The sequence below is a fragment of the Myxocyprinus asiaticus genome, chromosome 12 (genome assembly GCF_019703515.2).
Source record: "Myxocyprinus asiaticus isolate MX2 ecotype Aquarium Trade chromosome 12, UBuf_Myxa_2, whole genome shotgun sequence".
NCBI lineage: Eukaryota > Metazoa > Chordata > Actinopteri > Cypriniformes > Catostomidae > Myxocyprinus > Myxocyprinus asiaticus.
This window is the reverse complement of record NC_059355.1, coordinates 44,582,709-44,600,508: the sequence shown is the minus strand read 5'-3', so window position 1 is coordinate 44,600,508 and position 17,800 is coordinate 44,582,709. Positions and strand designations below refer to the sequence as shown.

Genomic DNA, 17,800 nt, shown 5'->3' with positions numbered 1-17,800 from the left:
AGAATTTTTATTTTTGGTTGAACTATCCCTTTAACAACAATCCTGCAAATGGAAAGTGCAGTTAGGTTAATAACTCACTACTTTTAGTTAGTACCTCTCCAACGCTGCATGGTACTGTTATGGCATCAGATGGTAATACCGTGACCTATTTTCATACTCCATGGTATTGACATGGTACTCCAAGGTACCATGATAAACATGGCATTACCATGGCGATTTTTTGTTAGTGTAGAAAGTTTGCTAAAGGGCACCTCAAGACCTTCCATATATAAATTCACACAAGAAACAGCTTTAATTTTTTTTTTATTTGATTAAAAATCTGTTTAACCTTTACAGATGTTCAAGGTTCAGATGGCATACAGTAGTACCATAATGCAAGAAAATTATGAAATATTCACACCTGGTATCACGCAATAAACATACAATAAAATATGAAGATAACCATATGAAATGGGTTTAAGCCTTGGATGTACTGCTATTTTTACTTCTTTCCATTTCCCAACATGTCTCCCCTTCTAAAATCTCAGAATTTATTTCCTCTGTATTTATAAAATAACAGTCGACTTCATATTTCCATCATACAGTAGTGGTGCAATTAGCTTTCACAAAAGCCAAAAAGAATTGATTTTTGAAAGGACAGAAAAACAAGTCATTACAATAATAATAAAAAAAATAATAAAGTTCATGCGTTGGACAATGCTACCAAAGGACATCAATAGAACTCTATATACTTTGTACACATATTTGCATCTAAAATAAATAATTTCATCTTGTACAGGAAACAGTAGTTGCACTGTAATTCAGGAGACATAATTGAGCTCCGGACTCAAAGGTCAAAGTTCAGTTTAAGATCAAAGGTCAGACTGACAGATATGGTAGTGATCTGTCACTAAAAAAAGTGGACAAGCAAACTTTTAAAAACAGAAATTTTACATCATCATCCAAGTTTAGCACACAAGCGTCCAGTCCTTAAGGCAAGAAACGGTGTGAAGCAAATAAGTCTTGCTAAATCACTCCTTGTATCAAAGACATCACTGAAATGATACTGATATTATGACAACAACACTGCTATTACAATGTAGACAATCACATAATGGTGCATACAAGCCTCCACTCACATCAGCAGAGGAAATAACGGTCAGTTATGGATGCCTGTTAAAGGACAATATGACATTTCATTAATTCAATACAGGACGTAAACCCAACCTTATACTTTTTACCATAAAAATAAAATGAAACAGTTAAAGGATTTTAAATAGCAGAAAGACCATGGAAAAATGCTTTGAATATGTGTTTCTCATTCTTTGATCTTAACTTCCTAAATGGTTTAATGGAGTGTCAATGCTTCTCTTACAAAAGAAGGGCGAGCGAGTTTGCACACACATAAACAAAGTGGAAATTCTACGAGTTTGAGGTGGGGAAAAATACTGGGATTTCATCTTGGGAACACACTGAACACACACGTAAAACTTTAAAAGCAAGGTTTGGTTCAAAGGCTGCTCACAACCCCATATTTAATACTAGTGAGCTACTACAGCTGTTGATTAATACAGAGGCTAGGCAGAGGAAGAAAGTTGGTGAATCTCACAACAACATGTCACATTTCACTCCAAACTCAAGAGAATAAAATTAATTTAAAACGGCATGAAGAAAATAAATCCTATTTTTAGGACAATAAAGATATTTTACATTGTGACATTCTCATAACTGTGAAAGTTTTTTTGGTAATTCACATTATTCTTAATGGTGATTTTTCATTATCACTACAATACAGTAAATATTACTGTACTACAATTTTTTTTATTTAATCTACTTTGTTTAAATAAAAAAAGAAAAATTATCTAAATATCTAATTATATAAAATGCATACTTTTAGATATACATTTTTAATTTTTTGTATAATTTTTTTTATTTATAATTCTGTTGATTTTTTATTTTACATAATGAGATTATTATTATTTTGGTTGTATTATAATAATTTAAATGAGACTTTTTGCATTATGGTAATGAGAAATGGTGGAACCATTAAACGTAATTGTTTATATTGCAATGCATAAGAACTTAGTCTTAAAATCTTTAATATTTTCAATTTCTTCAGTTTTCTTTCTAATATAATTTCTTATTTCTTTCTTTTAATTTTATGGGTGAAATACGACCCAGACATTTTTCTTGATGGGTTTTGTGAGATTCACCCAAGTAGATTTGATCATCTTCAAGGAGAGATACAGACACGATTTCAGCCTTCTAAGGATACCTAATCTTGTTACATATTCTTTCCATTTACTCTTGAAAATTGGATTACAAGGGAGGTTGAGATTAACATGCTGCCATCTTGCAACCATGCTCCTGTAAAAATGCTGTGCTTGTGTAGGACAAATAAAGAAAATGTCCCTCGGAAGAAAACTAAAAGCAACCGGAGCAGTGACCACTAACTCTAACTAAAGGCAATTTCCTGCACTGCCTATTAAACAGTGTGACGAGGAGGAGGGCATGGCCGGGCCATGATGGAGCACGGCCGGCGCTGAATCAGCTGATCAGAGGGAGAGCGAGATAAAGGGCAGCCGGAGACGCCGGTTCAAAAGAGAGAGACGCACGCGGCTGCGCCGCACTTTGTTTATGTGGTTTTAAGTTTACCATTAAAGTTTATATTTACTGTTCGGCTAGTTCCCGCCTCCTCATTGCCCGTCCTTATACTGCTACAAACAGTTTTAACACATGAACTTTTTCTGGTGGCCTCCAGAGGCGTTCCTCTTCAGTTTAATTTTGTTGTGTAGTATTCGAAAACATCAGCAGCTTCCGTTCAACAAACATCCAGCCCTCAAACAATGGTCCAAAAGTCATCATGTGCACACACTCATTCCAACACACATAGAAATACATCTGTTTTCTCTCATACATACAGGTAGATCCCTCCTAGTAGAGGCCATGGAATGATTCAACTAAACTTTGTCCCAAACAGAACAAGTATTAGAATAACAACTATGACGAAGAGAATTAATATGACCAGCATCTTGCGGTTTTTCTTCTGGTACTGTTCAGCCTAACAACAGAGAAAGAAAAAAGGAAAAGTTGAGTATATTTTCCATTTCCACTATGACTTTAATATGACATGAATTGTACAACATATGCCTGAAAAAGTAAAAGTTGGCTATTAAAACCTTTAATGTGTTGCTCAACACATCACTATGTTGGACAAGGGGGCCTTACCTTTTGCAACTGCTGAAGCCCCTCCTCTGTTTTGACACATGCTTGCTCCACATTGAAGTCAATTCTGTCCAGGACTGTGCCCTGAATTTAATTTACATTGTCATTAACACCACTTTGTCATTTTTTTTTTTTTACTTTATTTGTAATATTTTATGTGTCCAAGGTGTGTGTGTGTGTGTGTGTATACACACACACACACACACACACAGAATATACAGTTGAAGTCAGAAGTTTACATACACTTAGGTTGAAGTCATTAAACCTAATTTTTTAACCACTTCACATATTTAATATCAGCAAACTATAGTTTTGGCAAGTTGTTTAGGACATCTACTTTGTGCATGACACAAGTAATTTTTCCAACAATTGTTTACAGACAGATTGTTTCACTTTTAATTGACTATATCACAATTCCAGTGGGTCAGAAGTTTACATACACTAAGTTAACTGTGCCTTTAAGCAGCTTGGAAAATTCCAGAAAATTATGTCAAGCCTTTAGGCAATTAGCTTCTGATAGGCTAATTGGAGTCAACTGGAGGTGCACCTGTGGATGTATTTTAAGGCCTACCTTCAAACTCAGTTCCTCTTTGCTTGATATCATGTTAAATTCAAAAGAAATCAGCCCAGGGACCTCCACAAGTCTGGTTCATCCTCAGGAGCAATTTCCAAATGTCTGAAGGTACCACGTTCATCTGTACAAACAATAGTACGCAAGTATAATCACCATGGGACCACGCAGCCATCATACTGCTCAGGAAGGAGATGCATTCTGTCTCCTTGAGATGAACGTAGTTTGGTGTGAAAAGTGCAAATCAATCCCAGAACAACAGCAAAGGACCTTGTGAAGATGCTGGAGGAAACAGGTGGACAAGTATCTATATCCACAGTAAAACGAGTCCTATATCGCCAATGCTCTAAACAACACCATAAAAAAGCCAGACTACAGTTTGCAAGTGCACACTGGAACAAAGATCTTACTTTTTGGAGAAATGTCCTCAGGTCTGAAATTGAACTGTTTGGCTATAATGACCATCGTTATGTTTGGAGGAAAAAGGGTGAGGCTTGCAAGCCGAAGAACACCATCCCAACCGTGAAGCATGGGGGTGGCAGCATCATGTTGTGGGGGTGCTTTGCTGCAGGAGGGACTGGTGCACTTCATGAAATAGAAAGGAAAATGATGTGGATATATTGAAGCAACATCTCAATACATCAGCCAGGAAGTTAAAGCTCGGTTGCAAATGGGTCTTCCAAATGGACAAAGACCCCTAGCATACCTCCAAAGTTGTGGCAAAATGGCTTAAGGACAACAAAGTCAAGGTACAGGAGTGGCCTTCACAAAGCCCTGACCTCAATCCGATAGAAAATTTGTGGGCAGAACTGAAAAAGCGTGTGCGAGCAAGGAGGCCTACAAACCTGACTCAGTTACACCAGTTCCGTCAGGAGGAATGGGCCAAAATTCAAGCAACTTATTGTGAGAAGCGTGTGGAAGGCTACCCAAAACGTTTGACCCAAGTTAAATAATTTAAAGGCAATGCTACCAAATATTAACAAAGTGTTTGTGAACTTCTGACCCACTGGGAATGTGATGAAAGAAATGAAAGCTGAAATAAATAATTCTCTGTACTATTATTCTGACATTTCACATTCTTAAAATAAATTATCGGATTTTAAGACGGGGAATGTTTTCTACCATTAAATGTCAAGAATTGTGAAAAACATTTAAGTTTAAATGTATTTTGGCTAAGGTGTATCTTCTGACTTCAACTGGAAATATATATATATATATACACACACACACACACACAGTATATACACACATATATATAGATATATGTATATGAATTGTTTAATATAAATTTAATATTTTATAACAAAATGTAAGTGTATACATATTCAATAATATAATGTATTAATGTATAATATTTATCTTGTATTTGAATCCAATTTCTAAATAGATTATCTAGAAAAATTCAAAAATCTGTTGTTTATGACTAAATTCAGTAACTAAAATGTTTTTATGGGACCTGCTACAATTTTCTGCCTATATAATACCTTGTAAGCAAGAAAATAACTGACCTGTTCAACAACCATGCCAGCAAGATCTCTAAATATCTCATTAAGGTCAGAAATGGACTGAACAATTTGTCGAATTTCTCTCTCCCGTTCTTCTACCATCACTGTGTTCTGCTGAACTAGAACAAGCTGGTCATCCGTAAATCCCTAAAAAAATAAAGAAAAAGATTTTTAAAGTCAGAGGGCAACAGTATACTGAAATAAATACATTATAATGGATTAGGGATGCACCAACATAGAAATTTTTTCCAGACCTAATTATTTTAATATTATAAAATGTCATAATATAAAATCTACATAAACAAAACATTATAATTAACAATAGAAAAAAATAAAATAAAAAATAAAAAAAAACATTTAGAACTTTTGAAATGCTTTATGTAAATGTCCAAATCGGACCGTTGCTGAAAAAAAAAAAAAAAGTGCTATTACTGGCTAATACCTATATGGTCACCATTATATTGTGCATCCCTAATATTTATACCCGTTTATATGTAGAATGAGTATTGTAATATTTGACCAACATCCTTACTCTGTCATACACTGCAATATCTTCATCTTCCTCCATGAGAGGACCAGAGTCAAAAAAGTGCTTAGATCTTTCTTCACGGTTTTTCATGCCTGTAATCGAAAGCAAAAATGTGCCGTCGAAGAATTCAGCATACAGTGAAAGTCACCTGTATTTCTAAGATCCTCGACTTTTGGAAGAACTATGCACGTTGTCATTTTAATTTTTCACTTGTGCAACTTTTCATGTGTATAAAAAGGACAGGAAATGATGGGGGAAACAGAATGGGGAAATATCACAAGCTGGATTAGAACTTCAAGAATAAACTTTTTAAAGTATATTGTCAGTGCTGCATGCACATAAAACATAGCTGTAAATAGGACACCTAGGTTTCAGATATCTTTGTTATGTGTGTGGATACACTTACGTTTCAGGTAGCTTGACTGTGTGTGTCTGAAGTTGACTGACAGTTCTTGCAGGCTCTGGGCCAATGAGGAGACCACATTTGTCAATAGTCTCTTTTCTTGCTCTATACAGTGATAACTCTGTGTCTGTAACCCTGTTACGGCCCGCTGACACCTGTGAAACATCTACATACACATAGACACACTGGAGATGCTGAAAATTGTTTGGTTTTACAGTGTTTGCAGTGATTTATTACTGAAATGTATTGACTTGTCTGTGTGTCTATGTAACTCTTTTTAGTTTAGTAACAGATGTTACTGAATAGAACCAGCATTTCTGTATGCATATTATTATACCTGTGTAATTTCCTGTGTAGTTATCTCTATAGCATGTTCCTCCTCACTGCTGTCGTCCAGTGTGGGGCGGTTCATGTGTTTGTCGTGCAGATTGGCTAGTTCCTTCATCTTCTGACGGATACGTGTGATTTCATACTGAATCTGCAGGAACAGGAGATTCGCTGTTCATTCTGGGTTTCACAACCAGATGGAAGAAACCAAGGCTCAGTTGAACTCAAGATCCCAATATATCTTCCTATCACACTGAGATTGCAAATTAGATGTACATTCATGCTAAACTAACTTCTGAATGTCAGTTCTCAATGTGCTGACTGTGGGGAAAAAAAGGAGACTTCTTATTCCTCAGACGTACGGTGTAGTCAAGCGCACTTTCAGCATTGTATGAGATTGATAAGAGATGATTCTGGACAGTTACTACAAAGAATGCCAGATCAAAGTAATCTGCTGCATCCTCCACAACCCAGCACTCAGAAACCGCCTGCAAAGACCGTAAAATTGCACCATACTAATCACCATGATCGCACGGGAACTCAACATGTTGTTTCTGAGAGTTCCGGTACCCTAGGATACGTCACATTATGCCGACTCGCAAGCAAGCGCCATCCCCTATCAGACATTTTTGCATCGGCTCCAGCATGTTTACTTTCCCCTGTGGCGCAAGCGTGTTGAGTCAGCAAAACGGGAGACCCGGGTTCGGATCCTGCGTTGCAAGCAGGAAATAATTGCATTTGCATAATCAGTAACGAACACAATTCGGAGGTTGCATTTTACCCTCTAACATTACATTTTTACTCCACTAATGGTTAGGTTTGGTGTTTGGGCTGGGTACGGTTTATAAAATATACATTCCTCTTTACTGTATTGCAGTCTGCAAAGCTGAAAAAAAAAAAAAAAAAACTTGCTTCACAACTCGCTTTTAGCGCCCCTCTGTGGATATTTAACCTGGAAAATGGAGCTCACACATGCACAAACACCAACAACACTTACAGGTTTGTCCACTGGGGGCAGTGTTCTGCAATTCAGTATGCACAGATTTTATCTAAAAGTCAACCTAACCAACCTACAATCACTGTCTGTAGTTAAAGCAAATTTTCAACTCCTTACATGTCCATATAAAAGCTGTTAAACCGACATGCCTCAGATGTTGTCGGTAGAGCTTAACTTGTTTTTTGAACTATGAACATTCCTTTTATTGTCACAGTTTAACAATGTATCCCATTCTTCCCTTTTATGAACGCTTAAAACAAATCATCAAATCTTACCTCATCCACTCCCTCCACCCATTTGGGTGGGAGCCTCTTTGAGACACTAATAGCAGCCTCTGGATCCAAACTAATGCCAGTCACCAGAGCCATACGATCATCAACCAGCTAAAGAAGATACAACACAGAACAGCAAAAATCATGCACTGAGTTTTGTTACATTACAATTTATACAACCTCATTCATATATATTCAATCACACTTTTCTTTGTCCGTCACAACAAATATAATACTATTTGTGTGGAAAGAAATATGTGCAGAATTCTACAGGTATAGATGATCTTAGGTCAGATCATTTGGACAGTACCTCGTCAAACTCCTAATGTGAATGGAAGAGCCCAGTGAAGTCCCATCGAATGAGGGTAGCGATAGAAGAGAAGGGGTGGGACAGAAGGAGTGAGAGCAGATTTAAAGTAGTGATCAGCCCAAGATTAAAAGTAGTGATCAGCATCAAAACAACTGACAGCATGACTTGAGCAGAACTAGAAATATCATGAACAAATACCAGTAAATGGTTACTATTACACTCAATGGCATAAAACTCCATCTGCTGTATATGTTAGGCGTGCACCAATGCATCGTCTAGGCATGTCATATTTGTCCATTCCAGCCCAATTTCAACAACTTTTCAATCCTACAGTAGGAGCATATTACTTGAATGTACTGATTCTTGAATTTGCAAATATCTAAATATTAGGTTTCAATGACTTTCTGAATCTATAAAATGTAGGTTGGTAAAAAGTTGGTAGATGCATCTATTTTAACCCAAAACAACACAATGATATGACTACTATAGATTTGAGCAATGCACAGCAGAAGAAATCTGTCAGTATTTTGCAAGGCAGAAACAACACAAGATGTGCAAACAGTGCAAAAATTAACATGCACGAGTAGATAGTGAAGAATGGAGACATCACACCGAACAATAAACAAGCATGCATTATGGCTGCACTAATGTCTGTGCTAGTAACTTTGTTGGCACGGCTTTAAATGCTGTATTTACAGACATGTTTGCTGTCTGTCAAGACCTAATCATACCCTATAAAGCTACTTTCTATGGTTTATGAAGTTACTGGACTGTTCAAAGCTATGCTGGGTACCAGGACGCCCACCAACATCAAAGAGAAGGAAATATGTAAAGCATAGCTTATCTGTGGGAAAGATCTATGGAAGACTGGGAGACAAAACATAATGCCTTCCACTGGAGTCTCATTTTAGAATAGAAAAAACGTAACTATGTCGAAGTGTACAGAGCATCAGAGAAATTAGTATCGCACAAACACCTTTTAAGGTTTTAAGACTGTAGAAATACACAGCACTATAGAACTATGTAGTTATTGATGATGTTTGTAAATGCATACAAATTCACATTAGAACATGCTAAGAGACATTTATTTAGGTGGTATTTTGGAATGAATCTTGTCATTACTGGAAAAATCAAGTTGTCTTGTCAAGTTTTGGGCTCGTGGGGGGGCTGGGTAGCTCAGTGGTGAAAGACGCTGGCTACCACCTCTGGATTTCACTAGCTCGCTAGTTCGAATCCCAGGGCGTGCCGAGTGACTCCAGCCAGGTCTCCTAAGCAACCAAATTGGCCCAGTTGCTAGGGAGGGTAGAGTCACATAGGGTAAACTCCTCGTGGTCGCTATAATGTGGGGCGTTCTCGGTGGGGCGCGTGGTGAGCTGAGCACGGTTGCCGTGGTGGATGGCGTGAAGCCTCCACACATGCTATGTCTTCTTGGCAACGAGCTCAACAAGCCACATGATAAGATGCGCAGATTGATGGTCTCAGACGTGGAGGCAACTGGGATTCGTCCTCTGCCACCCGGACCGAGGCGAATCACTATGTGACCACAAGGACTTAAAAGCACATTGGGAATTGGGCATTCAAAATTGGGAGAAAAAGGGGAAAAATTTTAAAAAGTTTGGGGCTCATAAATCAAATATCTAAGTTCCTTGAGCTTGTTTTTCTTAATAAATCTATAGACTTAAGATTTTAAGTGTTAACAGCTCAAAGTATTGAGTTAAAAAATTGAGGCTATGGGGAATACCCATAAAGTCTTGCGCTTTATGGTCAAAGGGAACATATGGGGGCATTTAAATAGTTGTTATAAAAAATTAATAGAGGTTTTAGCTCTTTTGTAGTGTTATTTGCTTATGTTGCTTTGTTGCAAACAGTTGTTTCGTGTGATGTCACCATTAGCGTTATCTATGTCTACTTTGGTCAGGTTGGACCCTGTTAACACTACAAATATCAGTTCACCTTGTGCATGTGCAACTGAAGTACAGGCGTCTATGCATTTCTGTGGAGAAATACGTTTATTTAATGATTAACCTAGAATCAGTTATAATCTTCATTATTTAAGCTGTTTTTGTATGACCTAAATTTGAGTCAATTCAATTAAAATTATTAAGTTGAAACAACAACATTAAAAAAAAGCTAATCTGAGTTGAGTCTACTCGCAACTAGCTACCTTAACTTAAATATTTAAGTTAATTCTATATGAACACCAAGTTAAGTGAACTGAATTACAACCGTTTTGGAGACACCATTACTCAATTCAATTGAGGGAACAAGTTTACTCAATCAATTGAGTAGAGTCGACTTATCAGGGTTTTCAGTGTATAGCAATTATAGAAGACTGTAAAATTAGTATAGTACTCAAATTTTTGCTTTAGTCTCTGAAGCGATTTGCTAGCAGTTGTCAGAGCGGTTTGGAAACCTGATTTCCTTGGCATTTTAGAGGCTATTTTATCTTAAATAAAGGGCAAAAGCATGCACATTTGCAAGTGTTTTATTGAATATTTTGTCAAATAAATCACATTAAAGCAAAAATAAAAGTTGTGGCATTTTCTGTGGTGTCTACATTTAAAAGATGACGCCTAAAATTGGCATATTTATAAGGTTAAAGTGACAATGCACATGTGAGAAACTCTCATTCTGATTAAAGAATGTTTTGCCTATTTAGCTGTAGTATCTTCACTTCAAATTATAGACATAACTGACTTGAGCGTCATATTCAGTTTTTAAGTCTATTCACAAACTCTGCAAACTTTTGATACTTTGATATTTCTTTAATTGAGGATGACCACATATTAACAAGTCCTTAGCCTCTCGTTGCAAAAAGACAGTAAATAATGTAAAAGTCAAAACTAGCATGACCGTGGTCGTCACCACAAGACATTTTGCAATGAATATCCGGGTAGTTTCATTGCCATTCAAGTGTTACAGTAAACTGAAATGCAGCAGTACGTAAACAATGTCATGAATAGCCAGCTGCTCAAACAGCAAACAAAAGAGTTGAGGTTTGTTGGAGCGACTGACAGCGCCAGTGTACATCAACAAACATCACTAGCTAGGGTTATCTAGCTAGATCAATTACCACACAAACGCCAAAACAATCAATTCGGACAATTAACGTTAGACTCACCGCAGCATTGCTACGTGTATTCAGAGTACGACGGGGGTCGTATGTACTCACTTGCTCAGCCAAAATCTGCCGGTTTTGGATCGCATTGTTCCGCATTAATAAGAAGGCATCGGTCAGTCGCCGAGTTGCCATGCTTACTCAATACGGGAGGATCGTAAAAATGAAATTACGGCGAGCTGCCTCGATGGCTGTCTTCAGATTAGTTACTGAGCCCGTGGTCAAAGCAGCTGGTTACTGAACAAGCGAGCTAACCTACGAAACGGCAGGCAGGCTCGCGCACCAGCGCTCAGCACCTCCGGTTTCGAGCGCTGTGGCTCTATTTCAGACTTTTGTAGTCTCTGAGTTTGTATCATGTAAAATACTACAACATTACAAGGACGATCCGGGTTTTCCGCTCAGTTTGGAATGCAAACGGATCATGTCTGTGGGACTTCCGTCATGACGTGAAATGCGTAAATGTGACCTCACAATGAAACTTCCGCTTTGCAAACGCGTTTAGTTGAAATATGTTGTTTTGGTATACATTAAAAAAATAAAAAATAAAATAAAAAAAAGTTACGACAGAGTGATTACCACGACTAGTAATAAAAAATACACTAAGACATCTCTTTTCTTAAAAAGTATTTTATTTTTATTTTTATTGAATTGTTCAATACTTTAATTTTGATGTTGTGAGACTCTAAACAAAGAATAGGATAAATGTATTTGCTTTGCGTAGGAAAAAAGATTCTCGTATTTTTTTTTAAATTGTGGGTGTTAAGATTTGTATCCACCAAAATGAAATTATATATATATATATATATAATTTCATTTTTTAATCATTTTATTTATTAAACAATATATTATGTCTTTCAAATACTTTGGGCTTTTCCTGTATTTTATTAAGTGCTTGCTGTTCTTTGTTAAAGGAGCAATATGTCATATATTTACTGTACTAACGCATACAATTATCACAATATGTTACCAGAGATTTAGGAATCATGCTATGTTGAAATACTGGCTTCTCCGAAAACAATGCTACAGCCAGTATATCTACTTTGAAATGTCTGTTCCGGGCCGGAATTTCTGTTTGTGTTTTGGCCTGTGCCCATTACCCATTTCCCAATAGTATTTCGACACCCCGGGTTGCCAGATTTGAAAAAAGTTAACGGGCAAAACAGCGTGCTGCATCCATGGAAGCCAGCAATACATCCAGCTAACATTGACAGAGTTATAAAAAAAATCCACATGAGCTGGTTTATAATTTTCAAACAACAAAAACATTGCAAACGTATACATTAGCTGATCAACTTACAGTGTAAGACTCCTCATTTGCCATTGTCCGTTTGCTCATTCCTGTTGCGTGTCCTCAATCTGGCAACCCGCGTAAACTTCGAATCTGGGGAGGAGGGGGCGGGGGAGACAACTCTCCAATATTTTGAATTTGCACTGCAGTACCTATTTTAAACGCTTGATGTCAATGTTACATATCGCTTCTTTTATGTGCAAATAAAAATTAATATACAAGACTTCTATAATAATAATAATAATAATAAATTATATTTATTATTTGCGTAATATGGATGTCTTTTTTTTCTCTTTCTTTTTTTTTTTCAATAAAAATTTATATACAATACCAACGTAAACCCCAATTTTGATTTTATTTTTAAAAACGTGATTTTGTTTCCTCCTGAATATAAAAATTACAAACCTCCTATTTTTTAATTAAGTTGCCAACCACGTTGCTGGTATTTAAATATGCTCGTATTTTACAGTCAGACAAAGCAATGAGAACTGGCTAAATGTACGAGGACATGGGGATCGGCATTGAAAAGAAAAACAAAAAAAACAATATTATTAAAACTTACAAATTATTTCAAAAATTAAGCTAAAAAAAAAAAGTAATTTGAACTGGAATGATCTTTAACCACTTGTAGTTTTTTTATTGAAGGTTTGTTTTTCTCGGCTGAGGAAAAATACGCTGATTGTGAAGTGTTATTTTTAATTTCTCTGCTTGTGACGTGTCATTTGCTATTTCACCACACGGTGGCAGTGTTTCATAATAGAAAAAGGACGTGTATCTGCGAAAGATGTTGACATTGGTATGGGTAACTTATATGCAAAACTTTAGAAATAGGGGTTTACTCCAGATGTAAATAAAACAAAAACGTATGGTCATCAGTTGGCATGTGAGCGATTGAAGGAATAACTGTGATAAGATAACTTTCTCCAGGGGCTGGGTGGGGAGTGACAGGTTTTGAGCATAGCTGCTGTTGTTTTCCCCATTTGCAGGGCAACAGAGGAATTATAGTCATTTATCTCACTTAACCTGACAGTGTCAAAACTCCATCTGTGAAAACTGTAAACATGGTTAGTCATCCCCACTTTTATTTCACTCTGTTTCTCTCTCACTCTGTCACACACAGACTAGCATAAAAAGTTTGGACACACTTGACTGAATTTATTAAATTCGGTTATTAAATTATTTTATTTATTTGTTGCTTTCCATGCAATCACTCTGCTGACCTTCAGTCTCATAACTTGGATGTGTGCATCTCAGGGCGACTCTACAAATATATTATGCAGGCCAGGTGAATTTATTGCCACATATTGCCAAGATATTTACACAGCTTTAAAACTGTCCCCTGCCACGCTACATAAAGAACTGTAACTTACTGCCAAAGACCAGCAGGGCCAATCCTAGAGGAAAATCATCTGAAACCCCTGTGATATGTGTAAGTGAACAGTTAGTTGGAGGTTCAACCAAAATAGAATAATGATCCAAAATATTGAAACATTCTGGAATAGAGAATGCAAAATAAAATATGAAATAAAATATAAAGCCATAAACAGATTTGGGGATGCAGAATGAGAAAAGACAGATATAACTGTATGATTATATAACAAGAAAATGAACAGAGAATTACAGGTTGTTTATTGCATAGAAAGTAAAATAATGGTGAATACAGCAATGTTAGAGAGGTTAAATGAGGCTATAAAGCAGACATACTCAGCAGGCTTTTTACCTTCTCTGGAGAATACCACAGAAGAGAGGTTGTGACCAAAAGTAACTAGCAGGGATTTCATGAAAAAAGCATCTGTGTAACCCAAATCTCCTTCCTAAAATGTTCAGGACACTGTCTTCCTTCAAATATGAGTTTCTGTATACATGACACCTTTCAGTGTGTCGAGAAGACATGCAGAGCTTCTCAAGAATAAGCACTATGATGAATAGATAGTTCGATTTAAAGGAATAATTATCCCAAAATGCAAATCCCGCCATCATTTACTCAACCTCGTGTCATTCCAGATGTGTATGACTTTCTTTCTTCTGCTGATCACAAATGTAGATTTTTCAAATATATCAGCTCTGTAGGTCCATACAATGCAAGTGAATGGTGACCAGAATGTAAAATCTCCAAAAACCACATAAAGGCAGCATAAAAGAAATCAGTAGCTTACGGTTAAATCCATGTCTTCTGAAGTGATATGATAGGTGTGGATAAGAAAAAGATCAATATTTAAGTAAATTTTTTTAACAATAAATCTCCACTTCACTTTCACTTGCAAGGAAAGTTCTATCTTGATGGTTACACTAAATTACATTTTTTAAAATCATTGAATACACACACACACACACACACACACACACACACACACACACACACACACACACACACATCACACATATATATATATATATATATATATATATGCTATAAATATTTAAAAAAAAAACAAAACAAAAAAAACTTGAACACAAAGATAACGTGTATGAACTTAACATGTGTTTTTAAAGAAGACTTACTACTTTTATGGTCCTTTTTATGTGTAATTTTTGGTGCTTGACTGCATCTTTCCCCATTCACTTTCATTGAAAAGATCAGCAAGCACATTCAGCTAATCATCTGTGTATGTCTTGTGACATGATGACAGAATTAACTAACTCTTTAAGTAACCTTACATGGGCAATCATATATATCAGTTATATTTAATGCTGTAAAGGAATAAGCTGGTCCAATTCATTTGTTTATCTATTACTTTTCTCATTGTCTCTCAACAGTGTTTACAGTTAATGTCTTCATGTTAAAATCCTGAACTTATTCCAGTATCCCCTTGAAAACTTTGAGGCTGTATATCTTTTTTTCCCTTCTTTGTCAGTCTCTCCCTCTTCTCACGCACTTGACTCTCCTGCCTCCTCCTCTTTTCTCTCTCTCATTCCATCACTCTCTCTGCTCATCTTTTTTTCTCACAGCTCAGTGTGAAATTCCTCTCCTCCTGCTATCTCGCTCAGTGTGAGATTTCCCTCCTCCTGCTACCTAAACCCCCCCCCCCAAACCCCAATGGCCGTCCTCACGCATACGCATACACACACACACTAACACACAGACCCCAGAAGCCACGTTCATCATGTTCCTTCGGCCCATTCATCACATCTCCCTGAGCCCCTGTAGTTCTCTTCGACACAGGCATGGGGTTAGCAAACATCTCCTGGAATTTAGGGCTGTGGTTGGCTTTTTAATGTTTTACAGCGAGTCTCGCGCAGTTCACAATTCCCAACAGCACAGAGGAATAGAGAGCAAATGCATGTGTACGTAATAAGAATGAAGTGCGCTCTGGCTTCAAGTGCAGAAAGACACACGGACTGTTTACAATTATTTCAGACTATGTGGCAGTGAGTGATGACATTTATTTGCCCTTGAGTGAAGAGGAATCTCTTTGTGGGTGTCCCGAGTGACTGATAAGACTGACAGCACCTAGTGCAGCCCATTTGCTGCGAATAGCAAGCTCATTTGCGGCAAGTTTGCAGCAAGTTTGTCAGAACTCAAGATTTTTTGTAAGGGTGCTTTAACTACTCCTCAACACTGTTGGCAATACACAACAATTGACCAGGTCATGTTGGATTTACTGTAATAATGAGATTCACATTTCCATACCCTTGCAAATGTTGAGAGTTCCTGGCAAATTCACCAATGATCATTTTCACATGCAAATGAGCCTTGTGGCAAACTTGCGGCAAATTGTCCATTGTTGCCAAAGGTTTGCCGCAGGTTCACCACTACCAGTGAAGAGCTGCAAACTTCTGGCAAACATTTGCGGCGAATCACAAGCTCATTTACAAGTGAAAATAACGGGTGGCAAATTTTCAAGCACATTTCTGGCAAGTTTGCGGCTAGTTTACAGGGAAGTTGTAAACTTGGAATTCTATAAAAGCTCCGACTTGACCCTTGTGAGATAATGTAAAAAGAGCCAAAACGGCAGCGGCCATAACAGTTAAAGGTAGTTTACAAATCTTTCTGTTTGATATACATTTTTTTGGTGAACTGATTCAATTATCGAGTACTCATCCCTAGTATCTTACAAGTACACATAGGATGAATCAAAATCTCCACTACTATTAGGCTCTTCTAAAATGTGTATGTGGAGGCAGGGGTGTGATCGAGCACTGATCTGTGGAGAGTGAGGTCCATGAAAGCTGAGAGATTAAGGATTTACACCTGTGCTAACACCTGTTTGTATTCCCAGTGAGCTGTGACACGGAGATAAAAGGGGAGAAGATGGTGGCAGACGAGAGAGAGAGCCAAGCTTCAAGCTGTGTGTGTGTGTGTGTGTGTGTGTGTGTGTGTTTGGGTGTGTGATTTGAGGTCACTGCTGGAGTACCCCCCTGTGGCAGCAAGCTCCAATTCACCTGTTGGTCCTCCGCTTGGGCTTGTATCAGGGAGTGGAACAGTGGTACTGGAGCAGTTCGGCGACCGTCTGCCAAAGGGAACAGCGGAGTGGGTCCTGTGCCACCGTCCGGCGTCGCTGGAAGAGGCCATCCAGCTGGCAGAGGACCACTTGGTGGCGTATCCAGGAGATGGCAAATCCTTTTCTCTCTCTCTAACTCTCTCTCTTCACCTTTCCCATCCCATACTGTTCCTGTCCCTTCCCCCAACAACAGGAGGTAATTTTCCTGAAGCTGGCTCCCCGAATCCGGGGGGTTTCTATTCTCCGAACCCCTTTGTTTCTGTTCCCCCTCCCTGCCAGGTTGGTAAATCCGGGGCCGCAGGTGTGGAGTTAAGGTCTGGGCCGGTGTGCTGGCACTGCGGGGAACTGGGACACATCCAGGATCAGTGCCCAGTGATGGATGTGGGGCTGTGGCTCCATGTTCCCGATGCATCACAAGCCACCCCTGATCGAGCAGGGACATACTCTATACCAGTGAGTATCCAAGGGGGTACATATCAAGCCTTGTTGGATTTGAGTTGTAATTAGACTTCGATTCACCAAAACTTGTTTCAAGGTGAGGCTTTGGCTATAGCACTCTGGGTGAAGGTGAGGTGTGTGCATGGGGATATACACGAATACCCTTTAGTGCCTGTTATTGTTCAATTCCAGGGACAAAAACATAGAGGCGCTGGTTAGTTCCCGCCTAGCATTTCAGACATTATTAAGGGGAATCTGTGCAGATGGGTCCTGCAATAGGGTAATCCGGTGTGGGATTTGTGCAGCACTAGCTGGGGAGGTGTTGCCTGAGCTGTCATCAGCTCCATGTCAGGGAAACCCGGAGGGAAGTGAGGGCTCCATGGGGGATTTCCCGCT

At 38.0% G+C, this 17,800-nt stretch overlaps 1 protein-coding gene across 9 annotated transcripts; it reads right to left on the bottom strand.

The window, feature by feature from the left end:
* Positions 1-286: 286 nt before the first annotated feature.
* Positions 287-11,674, bottom strand: LOC127449374 (syntaxin-16-like). 9 transcript variants are annotated; one of them, XM_051712740.1, is made up of 9 exons: positions 11,240-11,674; positions 8,119-8,130; positions 7,812-7,919; positions 6,550-6,690; positions 6,216-6,378; positions 5,813-5,901; positions 5,284-5,427; positions 3,208-3,288; positions 287-3,040 (listed from the first exon to the last, which is right to left on the bottom strand). In XM_051712740.1, exons 1-9 carry the CDS (start codon positions 11,369-11,371, stop codon positions 2,936-2,938), a joined length of 975 nt encoding a protein of 324 aa, XP_051568700.1. In that variant the 5' UTR covers positions 11,372-11,674; the 3' UTR covers positions 287-2,935. The 9 variants fall into 9 exon arrangements, 4 of the variants coding, with proteins under 4 accessions (XP_051568700.1, XP_051568701.1, XP_051568702.1 ...); XR_007898730.1 differs by lacking the exon at positions 8,119-8,130 and adding an exon at positions 3,776-3,899 and having other exon boundaries at positions 2,990-3,040; XR_007898728.1 differs by lacking the exon at positions 287-3,040 and adding exons at positions 3,776-3,899; positions 4,186-4,360 and having other exon boundaries at positions 3,207-3,288; positions 8,119-11,674.
* Positions 11,675-17,800: the final 6,126 nt, after the last annotated feature.

What these genes read in the sequence shown, in the direction of transcription:
- LOC127449374 (XM_051712739.1), bottom strand. Translation starts at nt 11,371, where the DNA reads ATGGCAACTCGGCGACTGACCGATGCCTTCTTATTAATGCGGAACAAT. An exon ending in CTACACAGGAAATTACACAG is followed by an intron (nt 6,379 to 6,549) that starts GTATAATAATAT and finishes ATGTGTATGTAG; the next exon opens with ATGTTTCACAGGTGTCAGCG. An exon ending in TGAGGACATTTCTCCAAAAA is followed by an intron (nt 4,058 to 4,185) that starts GTAAGATCTTTG and finishes TGTTTCCTCCAG; the next exon opens with CATCTTCACAAGGTCCTTTG.